Raw genomic sequence first — 25,412 nt, 5'->3', positions numbered from 1 at the left:
TATTTGGTTATCCTGATTTATCTATTTGCAGTTGGTGAAATAATGAATTGGAAATCTAGCATTATCCAAAGGTGACTGATGAATCTTTAAAAATTATGATAAATATATGGGATTTATATGCATTGAAGCATTTAAATTTTCTGTTTTTATTTTTGTGGAGTCCATCTTATATTGTCCTAAATTCTACACATTATTCTTGAGTCCTTTTGACATGATTCTGTGAGAAGCCTTTTGGTAGTATTTTTACTTTGTGCTGTGACAGCATATTCATATTACACATTTTCTGTCACAAACTTTCTCTAGCTTCTCTTAAGAATCCTTAGTTTCTTTTAGAGGGAAGTAGTATTTAGAAATCCATCTGAGTACTAGAAATGAATGTTCTTGCTACTGAATTTGTCCTTATTTTAAACCTTGGTGATGGACAGACCTAGAAAATAATTTTCCATTCTTATTTTTTGAGTTATTTTATATCAACCTAATATTTTGGTGCAGGGATTAAAACCAGGGCCTAATGCTAAACACGCTATGACAACTGAGCCACACCTTCCCAACCCCTAATATATCTTTTTTAAAGGGGAAAAAAAAAGAGTCCAGATACTTCCAGTTTACATTGAGGTCTGTAGGGTTTTACTTCTTCCATCTTACATAGATATCCCTTTTGACAAGTCTGAAAATTGTAGTGCCAAATGATACCAACATAATTCCTCATTTTTTTTTATCACCTAGCATACATAGAATAATCTCAGAACTAACAATTATTATAGTAGTCCCTTCTCCCCTGCTTATCTGTGGGGGATATGTTCCAATACCCCCAGTGGATGCCTGAAACCACAGATAATACTGAACCCAATATATACTGTTTTTTCCACATGAGTGTGTGATGAGAACTTTATCGTATATATGTATATAAGATAATTTATAAATTAGGCATAGTAACCAACAATAATTCTTAATAAAATAGGACAATTACCAATATACTGTAATGAAAGCTATGTGAATATAGGTTTCTTTGTCTCAGAATTATCTTAATGTTGTATTCACCCTTCTTGTGATGACATGAGATGATATAATGTTATGTGATAGTATGAAATAAGGTGAATGATGTAGTCTTTGGGGTAGACCATATAAGAGTTAACTTGAACACAGTACTGTGAAACTACAGTCAGTTGATAACTAGACCAGCATCTAAGGGACTAATGAGTGCTTAGCATGGATAGGCTAGACAAAGGGATGATTCATGTTCCAAAGCAGGATGGAGTAGGACAGTGTGCGGTTTCATCATGCTACTCAGAATGGTGCACAGTTTAAAAGGTATTTTAAATATCTTTAAGTACCTGGAATTTTCCACTTAATATTTTTGGATCACAGCTAATTTAAACTATGGAAAGCAAACCTGAGGATAAGGAGACTACTATACTGCTGTATAGGATTTTTCGTCCTTTTCCTTAAGATAATTTCCCATGTGGGATGAGTAGTTAAATTCCTGTTTTTAATTCACTTGAAGTAATTCTACTTCATTTGAATGGGTTTGCAGCCTGGTACACAGTTCATGTGTTTCATTGCCTTTGATTTTTAAAGATTTTTATAAATGTGATATTCTATAACTGTGATGGTTACATGTTCAAAGGTAAAATCTGTAAAACAAAGAATATTGAGAGAAATTTAGTTTTTATCAGGGTCCCTTGTATCCTCCTTCCCATCCTCTTCCAAAAGTTTCTGTCTGTCTATCTATTTATTTGTTTACTCCCTAATACCAGGGAGTGAACCCAGGGGTGCTTAACATTGTAGTGCCAAACGATACCAACATAATTCCTCATTTGTTTTATCACCTAGCATACATAGAATGATCTCAGATCTAACAATTCTGACCCACAACTGTCCTAACAACTGACCGGCATCTGAGCCTTTTTTTCCCCCCTTTTTGAGACAGGGTCTTACTAAATTGCTTAGGGTCTCATTAAGTTGCTGAGGGTGGCTTTGAACTTGCAGTCCTCCTGCCTCAGCCTCCCATGCCACTGGGATTACAGGCTTGTGCCATTACTTGGCTCGTAAGTCTCTATGTAAAAATGTTTTAATTTATATTTATCCATCCATTCATCAGTCTCTCCTCGCATCTTAGATAAGCATTAGCATGTTGTATATACTTCACCTTGTTATTTTTGTCTTACAATATCCCCTGAATATTATACCATTCTTTATTGCATGTGTTCTGAATGGGAGATAACACGCCATGAGGATAAAACTTGATTCAACTGTTTGTGCTCCTCTGAAGAGCCACGGTACACAAACAGAAACACAATATATGTGGATATTAAAATTGCATAAGGGTGTATAATGAAAATTAGGAAACTGCTCTGTAGACAATATAGCATTTCTCAGTTCTTTCAAAAGTGTGTACTTTTTACTTAAGAATATATAACTAGTTTCCTATTTGTCAATAATTGGGTTATTTCCATTTCTTTACAATTACCAATGGTACTAAATTGTGGGTTTTTTTTTTCTATTTTTGCTGGTGCATCTTAGAGATAAGATTCCAAAAAGTCCAATTCCTAGGTCAAATGGTAATTGCCTTTTAAATTTGGTAGATATTGCCAAATTCTTCTTAAGATAATGTTTTAATTTATACTAGAGCATGCGTTCTAAATTGATTTATTGTGAGATATTGGTGCCATTTATAAGAAGCTTATCAATTTTCTAAATAGCTATAAGAAATATAATTTTCTATTTCGCATGAAAACTTACCCATTATTTCACTTATATTGTTTCAAAATTATCACTCACCCTACTTGCCAGAAGTTGTTTATAAAAGAATAATATCTCTGCCCCAAAAATCAAATGGCTGTAACTAATTTTTTAAAAAATTGTACTACATCCTGTCTTTTTCAGTAAAGATCATTGCTAAAATAAAGAACTTCTTTTTCAAGTAAATGTTGCACATATATTTTTAAACAATTTTAAAAATTTATAAAGTATTAAGTAACTTTAGTATTTAAATGAAATATTTAAATGTTTTCACATTACCTCAAAAGAGCATTTCATTATTTATTTATTATGGTAAGGATTGAACCAGGGCCCTTGTATATGCTAGGCGGGTACTCTATCACTATATTTATATCCCCCGCCTAGGATAGAGCTTTAAAAATAATTACAAAATATTTTTAACTGATAAATTAAAACAAAGAATTACACTAAAAGAAATTTTTTTCCCCTAGAGGGATAAATAGATTTTCCACTGGCTTATTTCACTTAAGTTTTTCAATACTTTAAGTCAAAATAAGTTGTGTAGGTTTTTTTCAGCTCATTGTTTTTATGAAGCTATTAGATTGTGTGGCAAAAATCCCGTGGTATGTGAAAATACTTCTTATATTTTCAGTCATTTAATTTAATGACTTTCAGTTTAATGATCTGAGGACTGGTGTGTAATAACTCAAACTGATCATGACAGATTGAAACAGTCTACCTATTTGCTTCAGATGATTTTTATCCACCTAAAACAGGGTCTGGCACATGGTAGGCACTCAAATTTGTTGAATAAATAAATGACTATGGCACTACCACCATTGATGTTTAGCAAATGGTTAGTGAAGAAAGGAGTAAGAATATCTGAACATTTTATCTGTGAAAAGCAGTCATAAGATTTACCAAGTAACCAAGTTTTCTAGAACACATTAAACTGTTCAGAGGTTAAAGATAAAAAAATAAAATTCTAAGAATAAGTGAAATTATTGTAGTTATTTTGGCTTATTAAAGGTCTCCATTTTATTAAAGCATTGTATTATTGCACAGGTACTATCAGTTAAAATAGTTTTGCATACTAGTTCTCTTGAAATTAGGGTGAACTTATGAGTTTTAAAGTATATTTTTTATATTGCATTTTTCTCTTCCCTTTGTAGGCATTTGGGATCACAGCTTTGTGAATTAGAAAAACTGATAGATAAAATGATGATTGCAGAATTTTCTACTTACTCTCATAGTGATTTAAATAGACCACTGGAAGATGACTGTCAAGTTTTAGAAGAGGTATGTGTTTTGAACTATAGAATGAAATCACTGTCATTGTTAAGTGTTATTTACTAACAGCCTTAGTTTAGAATACTTTCTTATTTCAGATTTCAATGAACAAGATTACCTTGAATATTAGGGACTATCGGACCTATGAAGTCCATTATTAGTACCGTTAAGTATTCAGTATCTTGTGATATTAGAGAATGAAATTATTTTATAGCTTATACAGAAATAAGAGTTAACATGAAATCTTTGTAGCTTATAAATCAAGTTTAAAATATAGGTATAAGATGAATGAATAAATTTATAGTCCATGTGTGCATTCATTTGCTGACATTCATCTTTTGTAAAAAGTAATCATTGTATATGGTAATTCTATTGGTCACTCAAGTTCATTGAATGCCTATTGTGAACATGTTTCTTGTATATACATATATAAATGTATCATATCCTGGCTTCACTTATCTGATACCTTCTCAATGCTAATCGTTGCCAGTAACTGGTTAAAAACAATATCCAAAAGGTCTTGACTAATAACAGCCCAAGTAATTAAAGACGTGTATGTTTTAGAGGTTGACTTTTCAATTAAGAGTCCACCTCTTCACTCTACTGTTCTAGAACATGAATTTAAAAACACAGGGCTTAGGCTGAGTGGGGTTGTAGCTCAGTGGTGGAGTGCTTCCCTTGCATGTGTGAGGCACTGGGTTCACTTCTCAGCACCACATATAAATAAATAAAATAAAAGTTCATTGACAACTAAGAAAATATTTTAAAACAACAACAACAACACAGGCCTCAGAAAGTACTATTGGTTATCCAGGTTTAAGAAGAATATTTTTCTTTATGGAAAGTGGGTCAAAAATACCCTTGTATTGTTTTGCTCCAAAACAGCTTCATTTAATCCCATGTGGTGGAGTGGGGTTTGTCTGTTTTATAACATTGGCTACAAAAATCTGATTATAAGATTGCTGTAGGAGGGATTTTTCAGTCTTCAAGAAGTACTACATTTCAGGATAGAGATCTGAGAATAAACAAAATTCTTGATGCTGAATATTTCTATGTCTAAATATTTCAAATTTAAAATGTGAAATTACATATTTTTCTTTTAATAGGAAAGACTAGTATCTCTTGTATTTGGACTTTTAAAACAAAGAAAACTTAATTTTTTAGAAATCTATGGTGAAGAAATGATTATTACAGCAAAGAATATCATTAAACAGGTAATAGTATATATTTCTTTGATATGTGGTCTGGAATTTTTGTGAAGTTTATGTTATCTAGTAATATATGCGGTATGCATTATAATGGTGATACTTGCTCTTTTATTTAAAAATTGAAAATATGGAAAAATATAAGAAAAAAACGGGCTTAGCAGCCAAGATTATCATTTTAAGAATGAATCTATGTGTAGATTGTTAACTGATTTTCTAAAATTGTTTGTCATAATGTGCACATGATTTTGGATATATATTTCAGTTAGAATCAACTTAAGTATTTTCTTGTACTATTATGTAAGAATTCAGAAGCATTAGTTTTAATAATTACATAAAATTTCATTACATTTATGTTGAATAATCCTTTTTAGCCTATCTTACATGTGGGATATTTAAGTTACTTTCAGTTTGGTATTGTAAATGGCACTGAAAACATCTTTGGTATAAAGTTAATTTGGTTTTCATATTTAAGACTATTTGCTTGGACTGATTCTCAAAAGTAGAGTTAATGGTCACAGTGAAAAGTATATTTAAGTAGTTTGATACATAGAACTGAATTGCTAAGTAAGAAAGATTTTACAAATTCATATTCATACCATCAGCAGACAAATATTTGTTTTCTTTTTACTCTGATCTCTAAGAAATTATAAACTAAAATACATATTTTTTAGTTTTCCTGATCTTTATTTATTTTTTGTTTTACTCAGATAAAGGATGATATAATTTAAATTGTGTTTATTAGGTTTAATCAGTCATTGTCATTGATTAGATTGAATGCATTTATATGAATATGAGGATTTTTTGGTTTGGGGTTTTTTTTGGTTTTGCTTTTTTTTTTTCCTCCAGTGTGGTACTTGGGATTAAACCCAAGGGTGCTCTACCACTAAGCTAAATCTCCAACCCTTTTTATTTTTTGAGACAGGGTTCTGCTAAATTGCCCAGGCTAGTCTTGATCTTTGGATCTGGGATTACAGGCATGTACCACCATGCCCAGCCATATGAGAGTTTTTAACGTGTATATAAAATAAACAAACAAAATGTAGTGACTCTCTTTTTTTACTCAAACGCTGAATTTTTAAATTGGTTTAAGCACTTTGGAAAATTGTTCAGTAGCTACTTAAGTATACATATATTACAACCTATATTTCTATTCCTAGGTTTTCACCCAAAAGAAATACTTAAATTTTAAGTTCACCAAAACACAGTGGAGAATATTCATGGCAGTGCTATCTGTAATAAAAACTGTAAACAACCCAAATTCCATCATCAGTAAAAGGGATGAATAGAATTATGGTATATTTATACAGTGGAATATTATGCAGCAATGACAATAAATAACTCAGAATTATGTAAATAAATATTACGTAATGCGAAGCCAAAAAACCAATAGTTACTGGGCAGAGAGCAGGAACAGGGCAGCTCTGGGTACTGGCAGTTGAACAAATGTACTCCATAACTGCACTGGAAGCATAATTTGTATGAATTTTCATATACTTATAAAAAATTAACTGCTATTTTAATTCCATATATTTCTCCTGAGGCTTAAGCATTTATTTATTTATTTATTTATTTATTTTTAGAGAGAGAAAGAATTTTTTTAATATTTATTTTTCAGTTTTCGGTGGACGCAACATCTTTATTTTATTTGTATGTGGTGCTGAGGATCGAACCCAGCGCCCCGCGCATGCCAGGCGAGCGCGTTACTGCTTGAGCCAACATCCCCACCCCAGCTTAAGCATTTATTGTTACCCTTTTTAAACTTTTTGTTATTGTTGTTGCATGTATTGCAAGAAAATGCAAACTTCCAATATGCATTTTTTGGTGATTTTTAAAAATATATTTATTTTTTAGTTATAGGTGGACACAATATCTCTATTTTATTTTTATGTGGTGCTGAGGATTGAACCCAGTGCCTCACGCATGCTAGGCAAACGCTCAACCTCTGAGCCACAACCCCAGCCCCTCTTTGGTGATTTTAATATTAAACGTATACATTGTTTATAAGCTTTACAGTTCTGTTTTGCTGGTGTATGATTTGGAACAGTTTTAAATAGTAGGGCATTTTAATTGTTATAGTTCAAGCATACTCTGAAATAATTATTTAATGGGCTAAGGGTCATGGCTGCTGTTTTTCTAATACCTTGAGTTGTGTATAAGAGGTACAAGAAATGTCTGTTGAAATGATTATTGTAGTCAGCGAGTCATTTTTGATGTACAGATGGAACGTGGAGTACTTGGGATTCTAAAGACAATTAATTAAATTGTGTTTGTTTTTTCTTAAATCTTGCAGTGTGTGATTAATAAGGTTTCACAAATAGAAGAAATAGACACAGATGTTGTTATGAAGTAAGTATTATATATAGGTTGGTGGTTATCAGTCAGGGAAAAGGTGACACATACTAATTAGAGTAATTTAAAGAGAATTTAGTGAAGGAATTATTAACCAAGGTATGGGGCAGGATATAAGAAAATCACAAGTTGACAGTGTAGTACTTTTAAAAGACAAAGAAAGAGCACTTACCGGAATTCAGGAGAAAGTAAGGGTTGAGGAAAAGAGTTGAGAAAAAGCTCTGTTGTGAATAAAGGAAACAGTCATTCTGAGGTCATGCTTCATGGAGGAAACTGGAAGAGACTAAGTACAGTATAGTCTTCCCTTATCTGCAGGCAGATGCATTCCAAGATCCCTAGTGGATGCCTGAAACTACAGATAGTACTGAAGCCTCTGTATTTCTTGTTTTTTCCCATGTGCCCCATTTAATCTGTCCTTCCGTGTTTATACCCTGCTGCCTCCTTTGTGTGATTACTGTGGTGCTTTGGAGCCATTACTAAGTGAAATAAAGGTTACTTACTTAAACATAAACCCTGTGAACCAACATAGTCGATCTGATAAATGAGAGGCTACTAAGTGACTAATGGAAAGGTATCATACATAGGATGGATAGACTGGACAAAGAGATGATTCATGTCCTGGGTGGGAAGGATTGGGTTTGTGCAAGGTATTATATTACTTGGGATGGCACACAGTTTAAAACTTATAATTTGTTTACTTCTGAAAATTTCCATTTACTATTTTTGGACTTCAGGTAACCAAAACTGCAGAACATATAACTGCAAATAAGGACGACTGTGTCTTTCTTCTTCTAGCCTTTCTAAGGGCTCCTCATTGGCCAAGCCCAACAGGTTGGCCTCATGGGGCAGAGAGGAGAGTGGGAGATGGATAGAAGGTAGATACAAAGTTGGGAAATTGAAGATAATCATTTCAGCTAGATAGCAAGTATTAAGTTTAAGTTATTCAGCTGTGTAATTGAAACCAAACTAATCATTGGCTTGGAAGAGTTTGAGAATTTGATTTTGAATTGCCTGTCTGTAATTTTTGGTTTTTACCCTTGGAAGTTCCTGTTCTTTTATTTTGAAACTAGTGATAAGTATTTTATGACTGAACTGCTCATACATCTGCATATCTAAACTTTATTCATTCTTGCCTAAAACATGAATGATAATGTAAAGACAACTGTGAAGTTTTTCTGGCTCAAACCCACAGAATGAAGATTGTGAAATCAATTTCAGAATTAGCTGAAGCAAATATAATAAACGAATAATAGCTAGAAAATGTAAGTCATTGACACTTGAGAGTTGGTGACTTCATTTTCTTCTCCTGTAGGGAATTTTTTTAACTTTAAGTAGGGAACTTTAGTGTATCTAGTATAGGCATTTTTTTGAGAATAAACTTTTGGCTTCAGCAGCATTTATTAAAAATTTAGAGTAATAAATCATTTAGTACTATGAAAATATCTTTGTGGAATTCTGTTTTGCATTAATCTATTTCATTTTTGAAATTATTGATTGTTGTCATCTATCAAATAATAAATATAGGCTCCTACTTACATAGCATATTTTAAAAGTACCATGCATTGCTTTAACTTATTTATAAAACTATATAAGGGAGATTTTATTACTTTTCCCATGTTAAGATGAAAAAATGGGAGTATGAGGACTGATCACTTGATAGGCTCACATAGTTAATAATTAATTCCATTAAGCTGCTGAAAGTTTGAATCAAGGAAGCATGGCTCCAGAGCCCATGTTCTTAACCATCATGTTATATTACTTCTCAGATGTAGAAAAGTACTTTGTAGTTAGAAAAACAGGTCATTAAATTTGTTGAGGGAGATATTACATTTCTATTTTTATTCCAGAAGATATCCTTACTTTTTGCCAAAATTGCTTTATTTCTGTATGGTTTATTCCTTCACAAAACATGTTCACATGAATTGATATATGATAAAGTTTATATATTAGCATACTTACTTACATTAATCTTAAAGATTTTTAAACAAGTAGAAGTTGTTCTGGTAATTGATGCCTTCAACTCAAAATTCTACATTAGAGATCTAGATAAAATTGCATTTTGTTCTTGTTACTAGACAGTATTTAGATAGATTCTTCCCATTTGTAGATGTTATCCTGTTAGTCCAGAGACAATCATTATTTTTCTTATTTTATTGTAGGCTTGCAGATCAGATGAGAATGTTGAATTTTCCCCAGTGGTTTGACCTGTTAAAGGATATTTTTTCTAAGTTTAAAATTTTCCTACAGAGAGTTAAGGTAAGCTTACATATTAGTTTGTCCAGAATATCCCTACAATTTTTATCGTTCTTTGTGTATGTATGTATGTGTGTATGTATGTAATTGAGATAGAATAAAATATAGTTTTTGTGATTTTTCTAAAGAGGCTTGGTTTTAAATAAGAATTGAAGTGCCTCAGTATTTTGGTAATTCTTATACTTTTGAATTGTTCTATGTTAAAAAGAAATATTATAGTGCTTACTTGGTATTAAATATTAAATAATAATTTTTTCCTCCTGTGATTTTTTTTTTTTTTTTAATTTTTGGTACTGGGAATCAAACCCAAGGGTTCTTTCCCACTGAGCTGCATTCTCAGCTCCTTTTATTTTTTTATGTTGAGACAGAGTCTCACAAAATTTGTCCAAGCTGGCCTGGAATTTGTAGTTCTCCTCCCTCAGCCTCCCAGGTAGCTGGGATTACAGACCTTCCACACCCGTCTCCTTTTGTACTCGTATGATGCTCAAATCCTTCTAGATTATATAGAGGTTCAATATTGTGAAACACTAAAAACTCATCCCAAACCACTAATTTTCCTAGAAGTTTGATGTTGATATAATATTGTTTTTTTAACATTGTTCATATTCAGATTATCTCACTAATGTCCATTATTATAGGTTTTTGTTTCATTTTTCTGTTCTAAGTTTCAATCAAACATCATATATTACATTTGTCTCTTTAGCTAAACCATTTAATTTTAAGCCATTTAATATAAGAACAAGAACACATGCCATAAAACTTTTTTTTTTTTTTAAGAAAAAATGCCACAGACTATAATACATATTGGTTAGAATCACTGTGCTAGTCAGCATTCTGGCACTGTGACAAAATACCTGAGGAAAAAACAAAAGAGTAAAGATATGTTTTGGCTCATGGTTTCAGTCCTTAGTTTCTTGGCCCCATTGCTGTGGGCTGATAATGAGGTACAACATTGTGGCAGGGAGGATAAGATGGAGTATAGCTGTTCACTGTTAACTCATGACTACCAAAAGCAGAAAGTGTCTGGTGGAGAAAGAGAGTAAGAACAAGATATAGTCTCTAAGGGAATGCCCCCAAGAACTTACTCTCTTCCACCATATAGTTTCCACCACCTTCCAATAGTTCACTGAGTCATGAATTCATCAGTGGGTTAATCCATTGATAAAATTAGAGCCCTCATGATCACTTCTCAAAAACCCCACCTCTGAAAATTGCTACAATAGGGACCTTATTAGTTAGCTTTTCTGTCATTGTGACCAAAATACCTGACAAGAAAAACTTAAAAGAAGTAAAAGTTTATTTTGGTTCACAGTTTCAGAGGTAAAGACTATTATATTGCCCAGGGCCCAAGGTGAAGCAGCACATCCTAAGAGGAGACATTGGCAAAGGGAAGCTACTTCCATCATGGCAGCAGGAAAGCAGAAAGGGAGGTAGGGGGAAGGGGCCATAGGAAAGATGTACTCTTCCAGGGCACACCCCCAAGAGACCTACCTCCTCCAACTATGCCCCACCCTATTACAGTCACCTCCTAATCAGTCCATTCAAATTAGGATTGAATGATCAGGTTACAGTTCTCATAATCTAATCATTTTGTCTCTGAATGTTCTGGCATTAACAGGAGCTTTTGGGGGAACACCTTATATGCAGTTGTAACAAGGACCAAGCCTTGAACACATGGGCCTTTTTGGGATATTCTAGATCCAGACTTTAGTAATCACTAACATATGCTAGCTGTGTTTTAATAAGAATATAGTCATTAAAAATTATTGAATGCAGTTTTTAAAGGGGCCATTTGTTAAGTTTGATATTGAGTTATTAAGTGTCATTGTTGTGTTGTATTGCTAGTTAACACCCCTAGCTTCTCATGAGTACCATATGAAATCATCTTGGGGACTTTGGTACTTCTCTACCACATGGATTTTCTTTACTGACATTGGAGCAATGCTGAGTTACATGTAGAAGCTTTTCAATCAGGGTCAGTCAAGTTTTATAGAATATGCTTAATTTAAATGCTTGAGAATGGTGGGATGGAATTGTAGATCTCACCACCCATTGATGATGAAAGATAGCAAGTCTGACTCTATTAATTGTTTAAGAACTAGACCATGTTTCTACTTTTTCTTAGGTTCTATGACCTTGTTACACACATCTGTATTACAGATATAGAGAACTCCTAAATTACGTAGTGTAGAATTGGCAAACTTTTTTTTCCTGTAATTTTTAAAGTAATGATTCCACTTTTAGACTCTATGCTAAAATTAAGTAGAATTATTATTTGATGTCTATACAGCATAGGAACTGTGATTTATCATAGTTATATGATTTCTTGTTTTCACATTTTAGCCACTTAAATTTGTAATTATGTAGAACATCTTTGAATATGACATGTAACCTTCAAATATGGCACTTTTTGCCTTGAAAAAAGTTTGTGATTCTATTATTATAAGGAATTATTCACAAAAAATAATGTTAATTACATAATTATGAGCTTTCCTTATTTCTTATTTCTTATTTCCTTATTTCTTTTCCTTTGTGGCACTGGGAATTGAACCCAGGGGCAACTCTACCACTGTCTCCAGCCCTTTTTAAATTTTATTTTTGAGACAGGGTCTCACTAAGTTACCCAGTCTGGCCTAAAATGGGTACATTATAATATTAAATGAAAAGGCAAGATATGAGACCTACTTATATAGTGTGATTTCAGCTATGTCAAAAAATATTTTTTATCTGTTCATAAAACAGAGCTTATATTTTTGGTGGTTATATTAGGTGGTTGGATCACATGTCATTTAAAACTTTTATTCTTCTGTTTTCCATGAATTTTCTTTTAAGAGAAGCATTATTTACAATCATAAAAAGTTGTTTTGCTTTTTAATAGTGTTTATTATGTTAACAGGAATAACATAGTATTTAATTTTCTTGTTTAATTTATCAGGGTAAATAATTGCAAGCTGGGGCTATAGCTCAGTGGTAGAACACCTGCCTCACATGTGTGAGGCACTGGGGGTCCCATCCTTAGCACCACATCAAAATAAATAAAGATTTGGTGTTCATCTACACTAAAAAAAAAAAAAATATATATATATATATATATATATATATATATATATATATATATATATATAAGAAATTTGCTATCCTATGTTCTTGTGTTTATTTCTCAAAAACAAAATACATTTTTATGTTACTTTAATATTAAAGTAAATGATATTTTTTCAAAGGTGTTAAAGCAACAGAATATTTTAGTAATTTTTTGAATGGATAAACAATGAAAAGATTGGGGTTTGAAAATTTTCCTTTGACCAATTATTAATGGCTCAAGGATCTATATTGCTGTTAATTGTTTTTATTTTTAATTTTTTATTGTAAGATGAACATAACATGGAATTTATTGTTAAGTGTACAATTCTGAGGCATTGTGTTTATTCACCTTGTGCAGCCCTAACCACCATCCAGTCTCAGAACTTTTTTTTTTTTAATCATGCCTCACTTTTTTTTTTAATATACATGGACACAACTTCTTTATTTTGTTTATTTTATGTGGTGCTGAGGATAGAATCCAGTGCCCCACATATGCCAGGCAAGTGCTCTGCCTCTGAACCCCAACCCCAACCCACAGAACTTCTTTTATCTTGCAAAAAAAAGTATTAAACAATGCCTTATTTTTCTTCTTACTCCTGGAAACCACCACTCTACTTTCTGTCTCTCTGAGTTTGATTTAAGTGGAATCATACAATATTTATCCTTTTGTGACTGGCTTATTTCATTTAGCCTAATGTCCTCAAAGTGTCATTCATATTGTAGCATGATTATAATTGCCTTCTTTTTCTAGGCTGAATGACATTTCATTATATGTTTATGTTATATTTGGTTTATTCATTCATCTGCCACTTGATTTACTTCTGTCTTTGGCTATTGTGAATAATGCTGTCATTGAACGTAGACATAAATATCTCTTTGAGTGCCTGCTTGGAAATATACCCAGAAATGGAAATACTAGATCATACTGTAATTCTAATTTTTTGAGGGACTCTTACCGTTTTCCATAGCAACTATACCATTTTACATTTCTGCTAATAGTGCACAGTGTTTCTAGATTCTTACTAACACTTGTTATTTTCTGGTTTGAGCCATCTTAAATGAGTTTGTCCTGGTATTTCACTGTGGTTTTAATTTGCATTTCTCTAATGATTAGTGATGTTGAGTATTGTTTCATTTGCTTATTGTATGGCTTCTTTGGAGAAATGCTTTGCCTGTTATTTAATTGGGTTGTTTTCTTGTTAAGCTGTAAAAGTTCTTTATATATCCTGGATTTTAACCCCTTGTTAGATACATGATTTACAAATATTTTGTCCAATTCCATGAGTTAGGTTTTCACTCTTTTCGTACTAGGGATTGAACCCAGAGGTGCTTAACCATCTAGCCTTTTTTGTTGTTGTTAGAGACAGAGTCTCGATGAGTTACTTATGGTCCTTGTAAGTTGCTGAGACTTGCTTTGAACTCACAATCCTTCTTCTTCAGCCTCCTGAGCCTCTGGGATTAAAGGTGTGCACCACCATGCCAACTCTAAATGGCATCTTTTGATGCATAAAAAGTTTTTATTTTGGTATAGAACCTTTTACTTGTATTTTCTTTTGTTGCCTGTGCAATTGGCATTATATCCAAGAAATCAATGCCAGTCCAGTGTCTTAAAGCTACCCTGTATTTTATTCTAAGAATTTTATAACGTTAGGTATTATGTTTTTTATCTATTTTGAATTAAGTTTTCTTTTTTTTTTTTTCTCCAGTACCAGAGGTTGAACCCAGGAGTGCTTTATTACTGAACTATGTATCCCTAGTCATTTTTATTCTTTTATTTTTGAGACAAGATCTTGTTAAGTAGCTGAGGCTGGCTTCAAACTTTGTGATTCTCCTGCCTCAGTCTCTGGGATTATAGGTATGCTCCACTGTATCCAGTTTGAACTAATATCTCTATGGGTGGTTATCCTAGAGCATTTTGTATTGTTTTTAACAAAATATCTGAACCTGAGTACTTTATAAAGAAAAGAGGTTTACTTAACTGAAGGTTCAAGAGCATGGTGTATATACTTGAATCTCATGGTGGATGGCATCACAAAGATGGGGCATATATTAAAGGTTTTTTAACTTGTAGTGGTTCTAGGATCAAACCCAGGGCCTATGTATGCTAGGCAAGTGCTCCCCACTGAGCCACATCTGTGGCCCTAATGGTTGAATATGTGAGGAAGAAATCATAAGGTGAGATAGAGGAAGCAAGGAGCCAGGCTCATCTTTTTATAACTATCTGCTTTTGAGGGAAGTAATACATCCCTACCAGACTCAATCCACAGATGCAAATCATTGTTAGGGTGATGATTCTTTCATGAGGGTGGAGTCCTTGTGATCTAAATTTCTTCCACTAGGATCTACTTTTTTTTTTTTTTAAACACATTTTATTCAGATAGCTGCTGATCACACATGGTCCAAGAACACTCAAATAATGTATTGGATATAATGAAATACTAAAGATTTGTCTTCAAACATAGCCAACTCTGCCATGGTTGCCTATGATCTCTCTGATATAAAACCACATTCATACTATTCAGCACAGCTTTCTTAACTGTGAGCTATTTGAAGCTACCAGTTTGAATACTTATTCACCAATTTTTTAGGCTCTGATAGCTGTAGGGATCTCAACAGTAATTGGAGGAACCAGCTCAAGCTTGACATAATGCCACAATGTGGCCTGTTGAGGCTTTGAGTAAGTCTCAGCAGTTTTTACCAGCACTGGGTCCTTCTCCACAAGGCTACAGACAAATAGGGCCAATATTCTAGGATGGAAAAAAAAAAAGACAAGGGTCTTATAATCTTGCATGTGAATTCCCAGTTTTCCCAGCAGCATTTATTGAAAAGGCTCTCTCCTCCTCATTGTATGATCTTGGCACCCTTGTCAAAAATCATTTTACCATTTATATGAGGGCCATCTCCACTGGTTTATATGTCTGACATTATGCTAGTCTACACTGTTTTGATTACTGTAGCTTTGTAGTAAGTTTTGAAATCAGAAGGTATGACCCCTCCATGCTTTGTTCATCTTTACTATTCATTGTATTTTGAATTTTGATTAAAATCCTTGTTTGTTGTATGAACTCCATAGATTAGGCCTATTTGTACAATGAAAAAACACGAATAGTCCTAAAATGAACTTACATTCTTTGCAAGGTTTTAGTTCCTAAATTTTCACTTTGTTGCATGGAAAATAACCTTAATCTGTCATCTTACAGACTTATGAATATAATTATCAGAATATTTAATGTATTCTATTCTCAGTTGGAAAATTGTATTTGGTTTATCTGACCTGGTTTATTTTAAATGTGAAGTTTAAATGTGAGTTTCCTAATAGTTCAGAAAGTAAATCGTGTACCTACTATTGAACCTAATATACATTGTAAAATGTTTCTTGGAGACCAGTTTTCTGGCATCCTTAAACATGAATAGCCCTGGACTTGGAGAAAAGTAATCACCAAATCTTTATAATTGTAGATATGGTAAAAACAGTAAAGGAGAAGCCCTAATACTGATTATATGGAAAATTTACTGTTTCAATTGATATTGTTAGTTCAAAGGGAAAAGTATTCAAATGAGTTTAAGACTAAGAGAAATAAAAAAACTTAGATAACTAAAAATAGCACAAGAGAAGATGGGCTATATGCATGTTTTTTTGTCTTGGTTTTCAAGATTAGTTTCTCTGTTGTTAAGCTTTGTCTTCGTTTTTCTTGTTGGCTCCATCAGTTCCAGGTCTGCCACATTTGCACACTACACCACATAGAACAAGAACAAATGAATGTCCTTGGCTTTAATTAATTGAACTAATTTAGGTTACATGCCCAGTCACTGTGGTCAGGAAAATGCTATGTGTGCATTAGTTGAGGTCTGGCTTTTCTTGTGTGAACTAATTGTGAGGCAAGGAGGTTGAAAGTATACTGACTGAAGGTGGAAAATGAGCTCAATTTCACTTGAATAGCGTGACTGCTATACGATAGGGAGGTATAGAGAAATTGGGCAAGAAAGATCTTGTCCCTCATCACTGTCTTGTTATTATTTAAAAAATTAAAAATAAAAAAAAAACTAAGAAAGTCCGCAAGACAGAAAAACGAAAAAGAAAGGCAAAACAAAGATTGGAGAAATCTGTGCATGAAAAATTGAACAGTAATGGGAATTATAAGCAGCAGTGGTGGACTATAACAAACAACAGGTTTGTGACAGCAAAGAAGTTAATGATAATTAAAGAGGGGGAAAGGCAGTGTTATTAAACAATTTGATACTAAGATTCTTGAAAGCTATATCTGCTGTATACTGTATCATTTTGTATCACTTCAGAGTGCTTTCCTTTCCATGTAATGCAATACACAACTTGATGTCTCAATTAAGAGGATTTATTAGCTCATAAAACTGAAAAAGAAAAAAGAGGTAGGTCAGCCTTTAGGTGCTTAATAGAATATTGATGATGTCATCAAGTCTTGGCTTTGTTTTTTTGCAGTTCTCAGCCTGTCTATCTTTAAGCTAAGACCTTGATAGTTCCAAGTGCTGATTTTACTATTGTGGATCCTATGCTGACTTTGAAGAATTGAAGTTAGAGTTTGCTTCTCTAGAACCATGTAGATCCCTTAAAAAGAAATCAAGGCTTTAAAGAAAGGGAGCAAGAAATTTTGAGAACACAATCTTGAATTTTAAATTGGGCAAATAATCCTTTATTTGTTAATAGTCCACAGACATTAATTATAATTAATATTTATTGAGAACTTCTTATTTATCAGGCACTATTCTAGGTTATAGCCTTATAATATCTCGTGGAGCTAATGCAGCAGAAGGAGACCTAGAACAAATAAATTAAAAAGATAATTTTAGACAATAGTAAATATTCTTAAAAACAAACAAACAAACAAAAAACCCAACTAGCTGGGAAGAGAGTCAGACAAGGCCTCTTTGAGGAAAGTTTCTATTTGTGCCAGAACCTGTGTGATAAGAAGTGTGCAAGGACCAAACTTCACACAGTGTTCTGCATAGAACCAGCAGGGAAGGCACTGAGATGGGAATCATGTTGGAATATTAGAAGACTAGAAAGAGAACCAGAATGTCTAGTACACAGTGAATAAGTGAGAGAAGGGATGAGGAGAGATGAGAAATGGGCATAGCCTAGGTGTGGTAAGGAATAAAAATTATTTTTTTTTAAGCAGACGTATGAACTAATATGATTCTCTCATAGGCAAGTTATGATATACTGGTGTAGCCTGCATAAGAGGTTAGAAAAAAATATATTTTAAGAATTCCATTTTAAAAAAAATAACTAAGCCAGGCATGGTAATACATGCCTATAATCCCAGCGGTTTGGGAGGCTGAGCAGGTATATCCCAAGTTTAAGGTTAGCCTAAGCAACTTAGTGAGACTCTATCTCAAAAGCAAAAAATAAAGAAGGCTAGGGAATGTGTCTCAGTGGTTAAGTGACTGTGGGTTTAATCTCTGGTACCAAAAGAAATATTATATATATATATATATATATAATCACTAAGCTTTATTGAACCTATTTTCTCCTGAGCAGTTCTTTTTTGTTGTTGTTGTTGTTTTGTTTTGTTTTGTTTTTACAAATTGCTGTTACTGTGTAGAAATTCTGGTGTACATGACCTTGACTCATTTATGTCAGATGTTCAAAATTAGTGTACAGAATTCACAAGATATTTTAAATTGTTTAAAAATGTATCCTTTTTTTTTTTTTTTTTTAGGCAACATTGAATATTATTCACAATGTTGTTCTCTCAGTTCTTGACAAAAACCAAAGGACTCGAGAATTGGAGGAGATTTCACAGCAGAAAAATGCTGCAAAAGATAATTCGCTGGATACAGAAGTGGCTTATTTAATCCATGAAGGCATGTTTATAAGTGATGCATTCAGTGAGGGCGAATTAGCACCTATAGTAGTTGACACTACCTCGCAAAGAAATGCATCTCCAAATAGTGAGCCCTGCAGCAGTGATTCAGTATCTGAACCAGAATGTACTACTGATTCTTCTTCTAGCAAAGAACAGACATCATCATCTGCTACTCCAGGAGGTGTGGATATTATGTGAGTATAGTGGTTGTTGCCAAATTGGCAAGATTTTTATTAAATCATTTTATTAATGGTTTCAGTAAGATTGAATATTCATTTTACTTAAAAAAATGTAAACTTTCATCTTGGAGTTTATCAAAAATATATTAATTTTTATTAAACATTCTCTTTGAAAACAGAAGAAAGGTACAGAGGTGAGATTTGAAGATAATGGAAAATTTATATGATTTAAAGGCAGGAAAGAAACTTTAATTTATTAAATTATTTAATTGAATGCCCTTATTTCAGTGATATGGCTACTGATGCCTTGAGAACTTTGTCACTAGTGTCAGAATTTGACCTGAACCTAGGTCTGTTATTGCTTTGGTCATTTTTCTTTCTTTCTTTTTTTTTTAATATTTAATTATTTTAGTTTTAGGTGAACACAATATCTTTATTTTTTTTTTTTAATGTGGTGCTAAGGGTTGAACCCAGTGCCTCACACATGCCAGGCGAGCACTCTACCACTTGAGCCACAATCCCAGCCCTCTTTGTTTTTCTCACTTTTGTATTTTTTGTATAGCAAAGATCTATTGATACACAACTTTTGGTTTTTCAAAGACATGAATTTCCAAGTGCACCATGCTGTCTTTTTAAACATTATTTTTTGGGCGGGGGATGTGGCTCAAGCGGTAGCGCACTCGCCAGGCATGTGTGCGGTTCGATCCTCAGCACCACATCCAAACAAAGATGTTGTGTCCGCCAATAACTAAAAAATAAATATTAAAAAAAATTCTCTCTCTCTCTCTCATTCTCTCTTAAAAAAATTATTTTTTAAAAACTTATTTTGAAGTTCACATTTACAGACAAGTTGTCATGATAGTCATATCCATTTTACAGATTGCCCAATTGTTAATTGCCTTGTTTCCTTCCTTTTAAAAAAAATATTTTTTTCATAGTTGTAGACAGATAGAATGCCTTTATTTTATTTGTTTATTTTTACGTGGTGCTGAGGATTGAACCCAGTACCTCAGCATGCTGGGCAAGCACGCTACCACTGAGCTACAGCCCCAGCCCTGTCTCCCTCCTTTTTTCTTTCACTCCCCTCTCCCTGTCTCTCATGTTAATGTTTTTCTGAATCATTTGACAGGAGGTTGTAGGCATGATGCCCTATTATCTCAGATATTACAGTATGTACTTCCAGAATACAAGAGTACTCTCTACATAATCATACTATACCAATTAAATATAAGAAAACAGTGATGAATTATTACCATATAATCCATAGACCACATTCAAAGCTCATGAGGTATTCCAGTAATCTCTGGTATCTAAAAGACAAAACAAAGCCAATAAAATTTTGTGGCCTAAGAGGTTTGAATTTAGATATTGTTAAGAATAATAAGACTTTTTACTTTTGCTAATCTTTACATAATCAACCTGTGCTCTAGGAGTTTATGGAAGTCATAGTTACAGTATTAAGCCAACTATAACACCACTTCCTACCAAAACAACTCCTGAACTGTGTGTAAATATATATATATATTCATTTTTTGGCTAATATTTTCATATTTATAAAAGGAAGGGTATAGCCTAAAATTGTTATTCAAAGAGAGATAAAAATGTAATAGGGAATTTTGCTTAAATAGTAAACAATTTTATTTCTGTCATGTAACATTTCAGAGATAGGGGAGCCTCACTTGAAAAGGCAGCTTTCCTTCTGCAGCATGTAGCTTCCATTTGTGTCTAAGGCTATATTCTAGCTTTTTCCCTATCCCCTGGTATTGAGGATTGAACCTAAGGCCACTTTACCTTTAAGCTACATCACCATCCCACCCCCATTTTTTTTTTTTTTGTACAGGGATTGAACTCAAGGGCACTTGACCACTGCGCCACATCCCCAGCCCTGTTTTGTATTTTATTTAGAGACAGGATCTCACTGAGTTGCTTAGTGCCTCGCTTTTGCTGAGGCTGGCTTTGAACTCGAAAGTCTCCTTCCTCAGCCTCCAGAGCCACTGGGATTACTGACTTGTGCCACCATGCTCATTCCCATCCCATTTTAAATTTTATTTTGAGACAAGTGAGTTTTGCTAAGTTTTCAGGAGGATCATATTTGGGACCCACCTGCCTTAGCCTCCCAAGTAGCTGGGATTACAGATGTGCATCACTACTTCTGATGCTGTTTCAGCTTTTATCATCTCATCTACATCCCTAATAGCAAGAAGATGACAAAGAGTGGTATCCTCCTTTTTTCTTTTTTTAACTTTTTCATTGGAATATATGCAAATATGAGAAAATGCAACAATTAATGTGTTCATCTCAAATAATTACCACAAAATTAAAACATTGGTGTAACCACCACTCAGGTCAAGAAATAGAATATTCTCAACTCTTGGGGCTGGGGTTTTGGCTCAGTGGTAGAGTGCTTGCCTAGCTCATGTGGGGCACTGGGTTTGAGCTTCAGTATCATATAAAAATAAAATAAAGGTATTGTGTCTAACTACAACTTAAAACCAAAATATTGTGGGGAAAAAAAGAATATTCTCAACTCTTCAGAAAAATCCATTGCTACTGCTTCAAAGAGACCTTTAATAAAATTATTGGCTTTTCTAATTTTTAAACTTTATATAAGGTGGAAGTCATAGTTACATAAGTGGAATCATATATATGATAGTCTTTTGTGTCTGTTTTTTTAATTCAACATTGTGTTTGTGATATTTGTCCATTTTTTTTTTTTGGCTCTTTTTAAGAGCACAACCCCCAATTTGCACTTATTACTTTCACTTCCATCCTAGAGGCCAGAAGGTTATCACATAACTATATGTAGCTGGAAGGGAGGCTTGAGTTTGTTGTTGGGTCTTTAGCTTGTTGACTATTTGTCCTGCTTAAACTCTTTTATTATTGCAGAAGAGAGAACGAATACTGAAATATAAATAGCAGTCTGCCATAGTTTAATTTGAGGTTCTTTTAAACCAGATGTAGTCTCATAGTATTTATTCCCTCCCGCTTATCTTCATTGTGGCTTACTTTATACTTAGAACATTCTCTGGCTTTCTCCACTCATACGTTACCCCAGAAGATAGTAGTTTCTTCTATGTTCAACAGGCACATGAATGTCTGGGAACTATCTAGCCCAGAGGGGCAACGAATTAATTGAATATGTGTATACCTAACTAGTGTTTTCATACAAACTATTTCTGACAATTATTCAGTACTTTTGTAGTATAATATATGTATATGTATGTATGTAACTAGTGTTTTCATACAAAACTATTTGAATATATACACACACACACTTTTTTGTGTGTATACTAGGGATTGAACTCAAGGACACTCAACCACTAACTAAGCCAGCCAGATTCCCAGCCCTATTTTTGTATTTTTATTTAGAGACAGGGTTTCACTGAGTTGCGTAGCACCTTGCCTTTGCTGAGGCTGGCTTTGTAAACTCATAATCCTCCTTCCTCAGTCTCTGGAGCCACTGGGATTATGGGCATGTGTCACTGCGCCCACCTTATTTCTATTATTCAATACTTTTGTAGTATAAAATTGTAGTGGATGTAGAATGTGTAAACATGATGTCTGATATTTTAACTTTATTAGTAGATTTTCCTATATATGAAAATAATTTACAATTTTCTAAGTTTATTGCAGCACAAACTAGGACACAGAAGAGTAAATACTCTTCCAGGCAGAAATAGGAAGGGAAAATTGTGGAAATGATTAGAGTTGTAGAGTTTTACATTTAAAAAAAAAATAATGTAAAAATTTTTAAGTTTTCATTTTTAATTATAATAAAAATGAAATTTACTATGTTAATAATTTCTAAGTGTACAATTCAATAGTGTTAAATATATTCACATCGTGAAATCAATCTCCCAAACTTTTTCATCTTGTAGAACTGAAACTGTACGCAATAACCACTCTCCATTCTGCCTCTCCCCAGCCACTGGCAACCACCACTACTTTCTGTCTTTATGAATTTAAACATTCTAGTTCCTGCGTAAAAGTAGAATCATAGTGGTTTTTTGTAACCAGCTTATTTTATGTAGCATAATGTCCTTAGAGTACATCCATGTGTCTTATATGTCAGAATTTCCTTCCTTTAAGGCTGAATAATATTCCATTATATGAATTTGCCACATTTTGTTTATTTATTCATATGTCAGCACTTTGTTTACTTCTACATCTTAGGTATTTTGGATAGTTCTGCTATGAACTTGGGTGTGCAAACGTATGTTTGAGATCTTTTGGATATACATTCAGAAGTGGAAATCCTGCATTGTGTTTGGATTTGTTTGTTGCTTTTTTCCAGTGATATGAAAGTTAGGCAATTAAACTTACAAAATAAAAATAAATCTTTTGAAAAGCAAAATTATAGCTAATTAAAAAAATTTTTTTAAACTTTTCCTGGGGCTGGGACTGGGGTTGTAGCTCAGTGGTAGAGCGCTTGCCTAACATGTGTGAGACACTGGGTTGGATCCTCAGTACCACATTTAAAAAAATAAGTAAATAAAATAAAGGCATGCTGTCCATCTACAACTATTTTTTTTAAAAAAGTTTCCAGCTTTTTCTATTTGTCATCCTACTTTTAAAAGACTTTACTTGTTTGTTTGTTAATATTTTTTTTAATTGTCATTGGGCTTTTTAAAATTTATTTATATGCAGTGTGAGAATTGAACCCAGTGCCACATACATGCTAGGCAAGAGCTATACCGCTGAGCCACAACCCTTCTACCCCTGAGACACAACCCCAGCCCTTCACTTGGTTTTATTTGATGTTTTCCATTTATATCTTCGTGAATTGGTAGCATACAGCCAAGACTTCAAAATTCTTTAATCATTCTGTTTCATGGGCAAATTTTAATAATCTTTACAGAAAATGAAACTTTAATACTAAATTTGAGGTTTAAGTAGACATTTCTGAGGGACCTAGTATTGAAATGCTACTAGACGGTTTATACAGAAATAAATGTTATAGTAGAGAAAGTATAGTCAATTAGATATGGACTAATTCTGGATCCCAGTCCTACTCTTTGTAACCAGTGACCTTAGATAAACTACTTAAGCTTTCTAAAATTCAGTGTCCTCATCTGTAAATAGATATCTACCTGCCTCAGAGTGAGGGAATTAAACAATACACTATTCCTGAGAATACTTTAAGAATATCAATCTGTTATTTTAAAGCATTAGTAAATGAACATCGTGATATTGAAAATTTGAAGGATAGTTAGTAATAACTTACCATAATACCTTAACCCAGTTCATATACATACATCAGAGCCTCTTTGAAAATTGTTATAACTTAGCAGAATGGGAGAAAAACAGTAAGACATTTTACTTGGCTCATGGTAAAAGTAACTGAACTGTTAAAATGAAATCATTGGTCTTTATGTGTATATTCCTAGGGGAAAATGCTTAAAAACCTGATCATACATTTCCCTTCAAAATTGAAAAATATGTATTACCTCTTATAAATTGTATTCCTTCCAACTTCCTAGCAGTTAAATTCAGTAATGCTCAGTCATTAAGTAAATATGAGTTAATATTAAGTAATTCATAATTTTAAATGAAAAGAGGGCCACTTGTCGTGATATAACATTCCTTCCTTCTTCCTTCTGCTGTGTTACTCCTAAGTGCCTAAGTACAACCCCTGTTCTGCCAAAACTACCATCACAGCTACCACCTAGTCCCTTGCCAGACAAATTGTTTTGCTCTAATATGTGCAGATTTCCAATCAGGATATGAACTAAGTATTGAAAATACTATAGAGAAAAAATTATTGTAAGGCTTAGTTTAAATATATATTACACGTTGTATAATATATATGTATAATTAAATATATATTTAAATATATATCATCATATATATTGTAATATATGTATAATAATTTACAACAATAAAATATTATGACATGTAATATATTTATAATATATAATATACATATATTTAAATATATATTATCTGAGCATGATTAAAGATGTTCTGTAATCATAAACTTCAAAGTTAAAATTTACTATTCAAGTTTTATTTTCTGAAGCATTGCTAAAATTGGATATATCACAAAATCTTCCTCAAATGTGAATTTTCAAGTGTTTATCCTTTTTTGTTGATTATATCACCTATGGAGAACTGTGTTAACAGTTTTCCCTAAATCTCATTGTATCATTTTCAGGGTCAGTGAAGACATGAAATTAACTGACTTAGAGCTGGGGAAGCTGGCAAATAATATCCAAGAGTTATTGTATAGTGCCTCAGATATATGTCATGATCGAGCCGTCAAATTTCTCATGTCAAGAGCAAAGGTATTTTCATAATACTTTACATATTTTATATTTATATGTAGGATAGTTAGGTTAGAGATCCAGAATTATATCTTTGCTTATATCTGTATTTTCCCTGTAATGCATTTTATAATTTTAACAATAAATTAATGATATTGGTGTGTTGTAGTAAAGAAGTGCTAAGATGTAAAATAATTAAAGAAATAGGAAAAATTATTTAAGTAT

At 32.9% G+C, this 25,412-nt stretch overlaps 1 protein-coding gene across 3 annotated transcripts in view; it reads left to right on the top strand.

Annotated features, from left to right (window-relative positions):
• Vps54 (VPS54 subunit of GARP complex) overlaps window positions 1–25,412 on the top strand; it is an 88,584-nt gene that overhangs the window by 42,033 nt on the left and 21,139 nt on the right. For all 3 annotated transcript variants that reach the window (XM_077791890.1, XM_077791889.1, XM_077791891.1), the window contains 6 exons: window positions 3,894–4,020; window positions 5,118–5,225; window positions 7,510–7,565; window positions 9,728–9,824; window positions 18,599–18,939; window positions 25,079–25,208. In XM_077791890.1, the coding sequence (XP_077648016.1) occupies window positions 3,894–4,020; window positions 5,118–5,225; window positions 7,510–7,565; window positions 9,728–9,824; window positions 18,599–18,939; window positions 25,079–25,208 (859 nt within the window). The remainder of the gene's footprint in view (window positions 1–3,893; window positions 4,021–5,117; window positions 5,226–7,509; window positions 7,566–9,727; window positions 9,825–18,598; window positions 18,940–25,078; window positions 25,209–25,412) is intronic.

The sequence above is a fragment of the Urocitellus parryii genome, chromosome 12 (assembly GCF_045843805.1).
Source record: "Urocitellus parryii isolate mUroPar1 chromosome 12, mUroPar1.hap1, whole genome shotgun sequence".
NCBI classification, from domain to species: Eukaryota; Metazoa; Chordata; class Mammalia; order Rodentia; family Sciuridae; genus Urocitellus; species Urocitellus parryii.
This window is presented reverse-complemented; position numbering and strand designations above follow the sequence as displayed.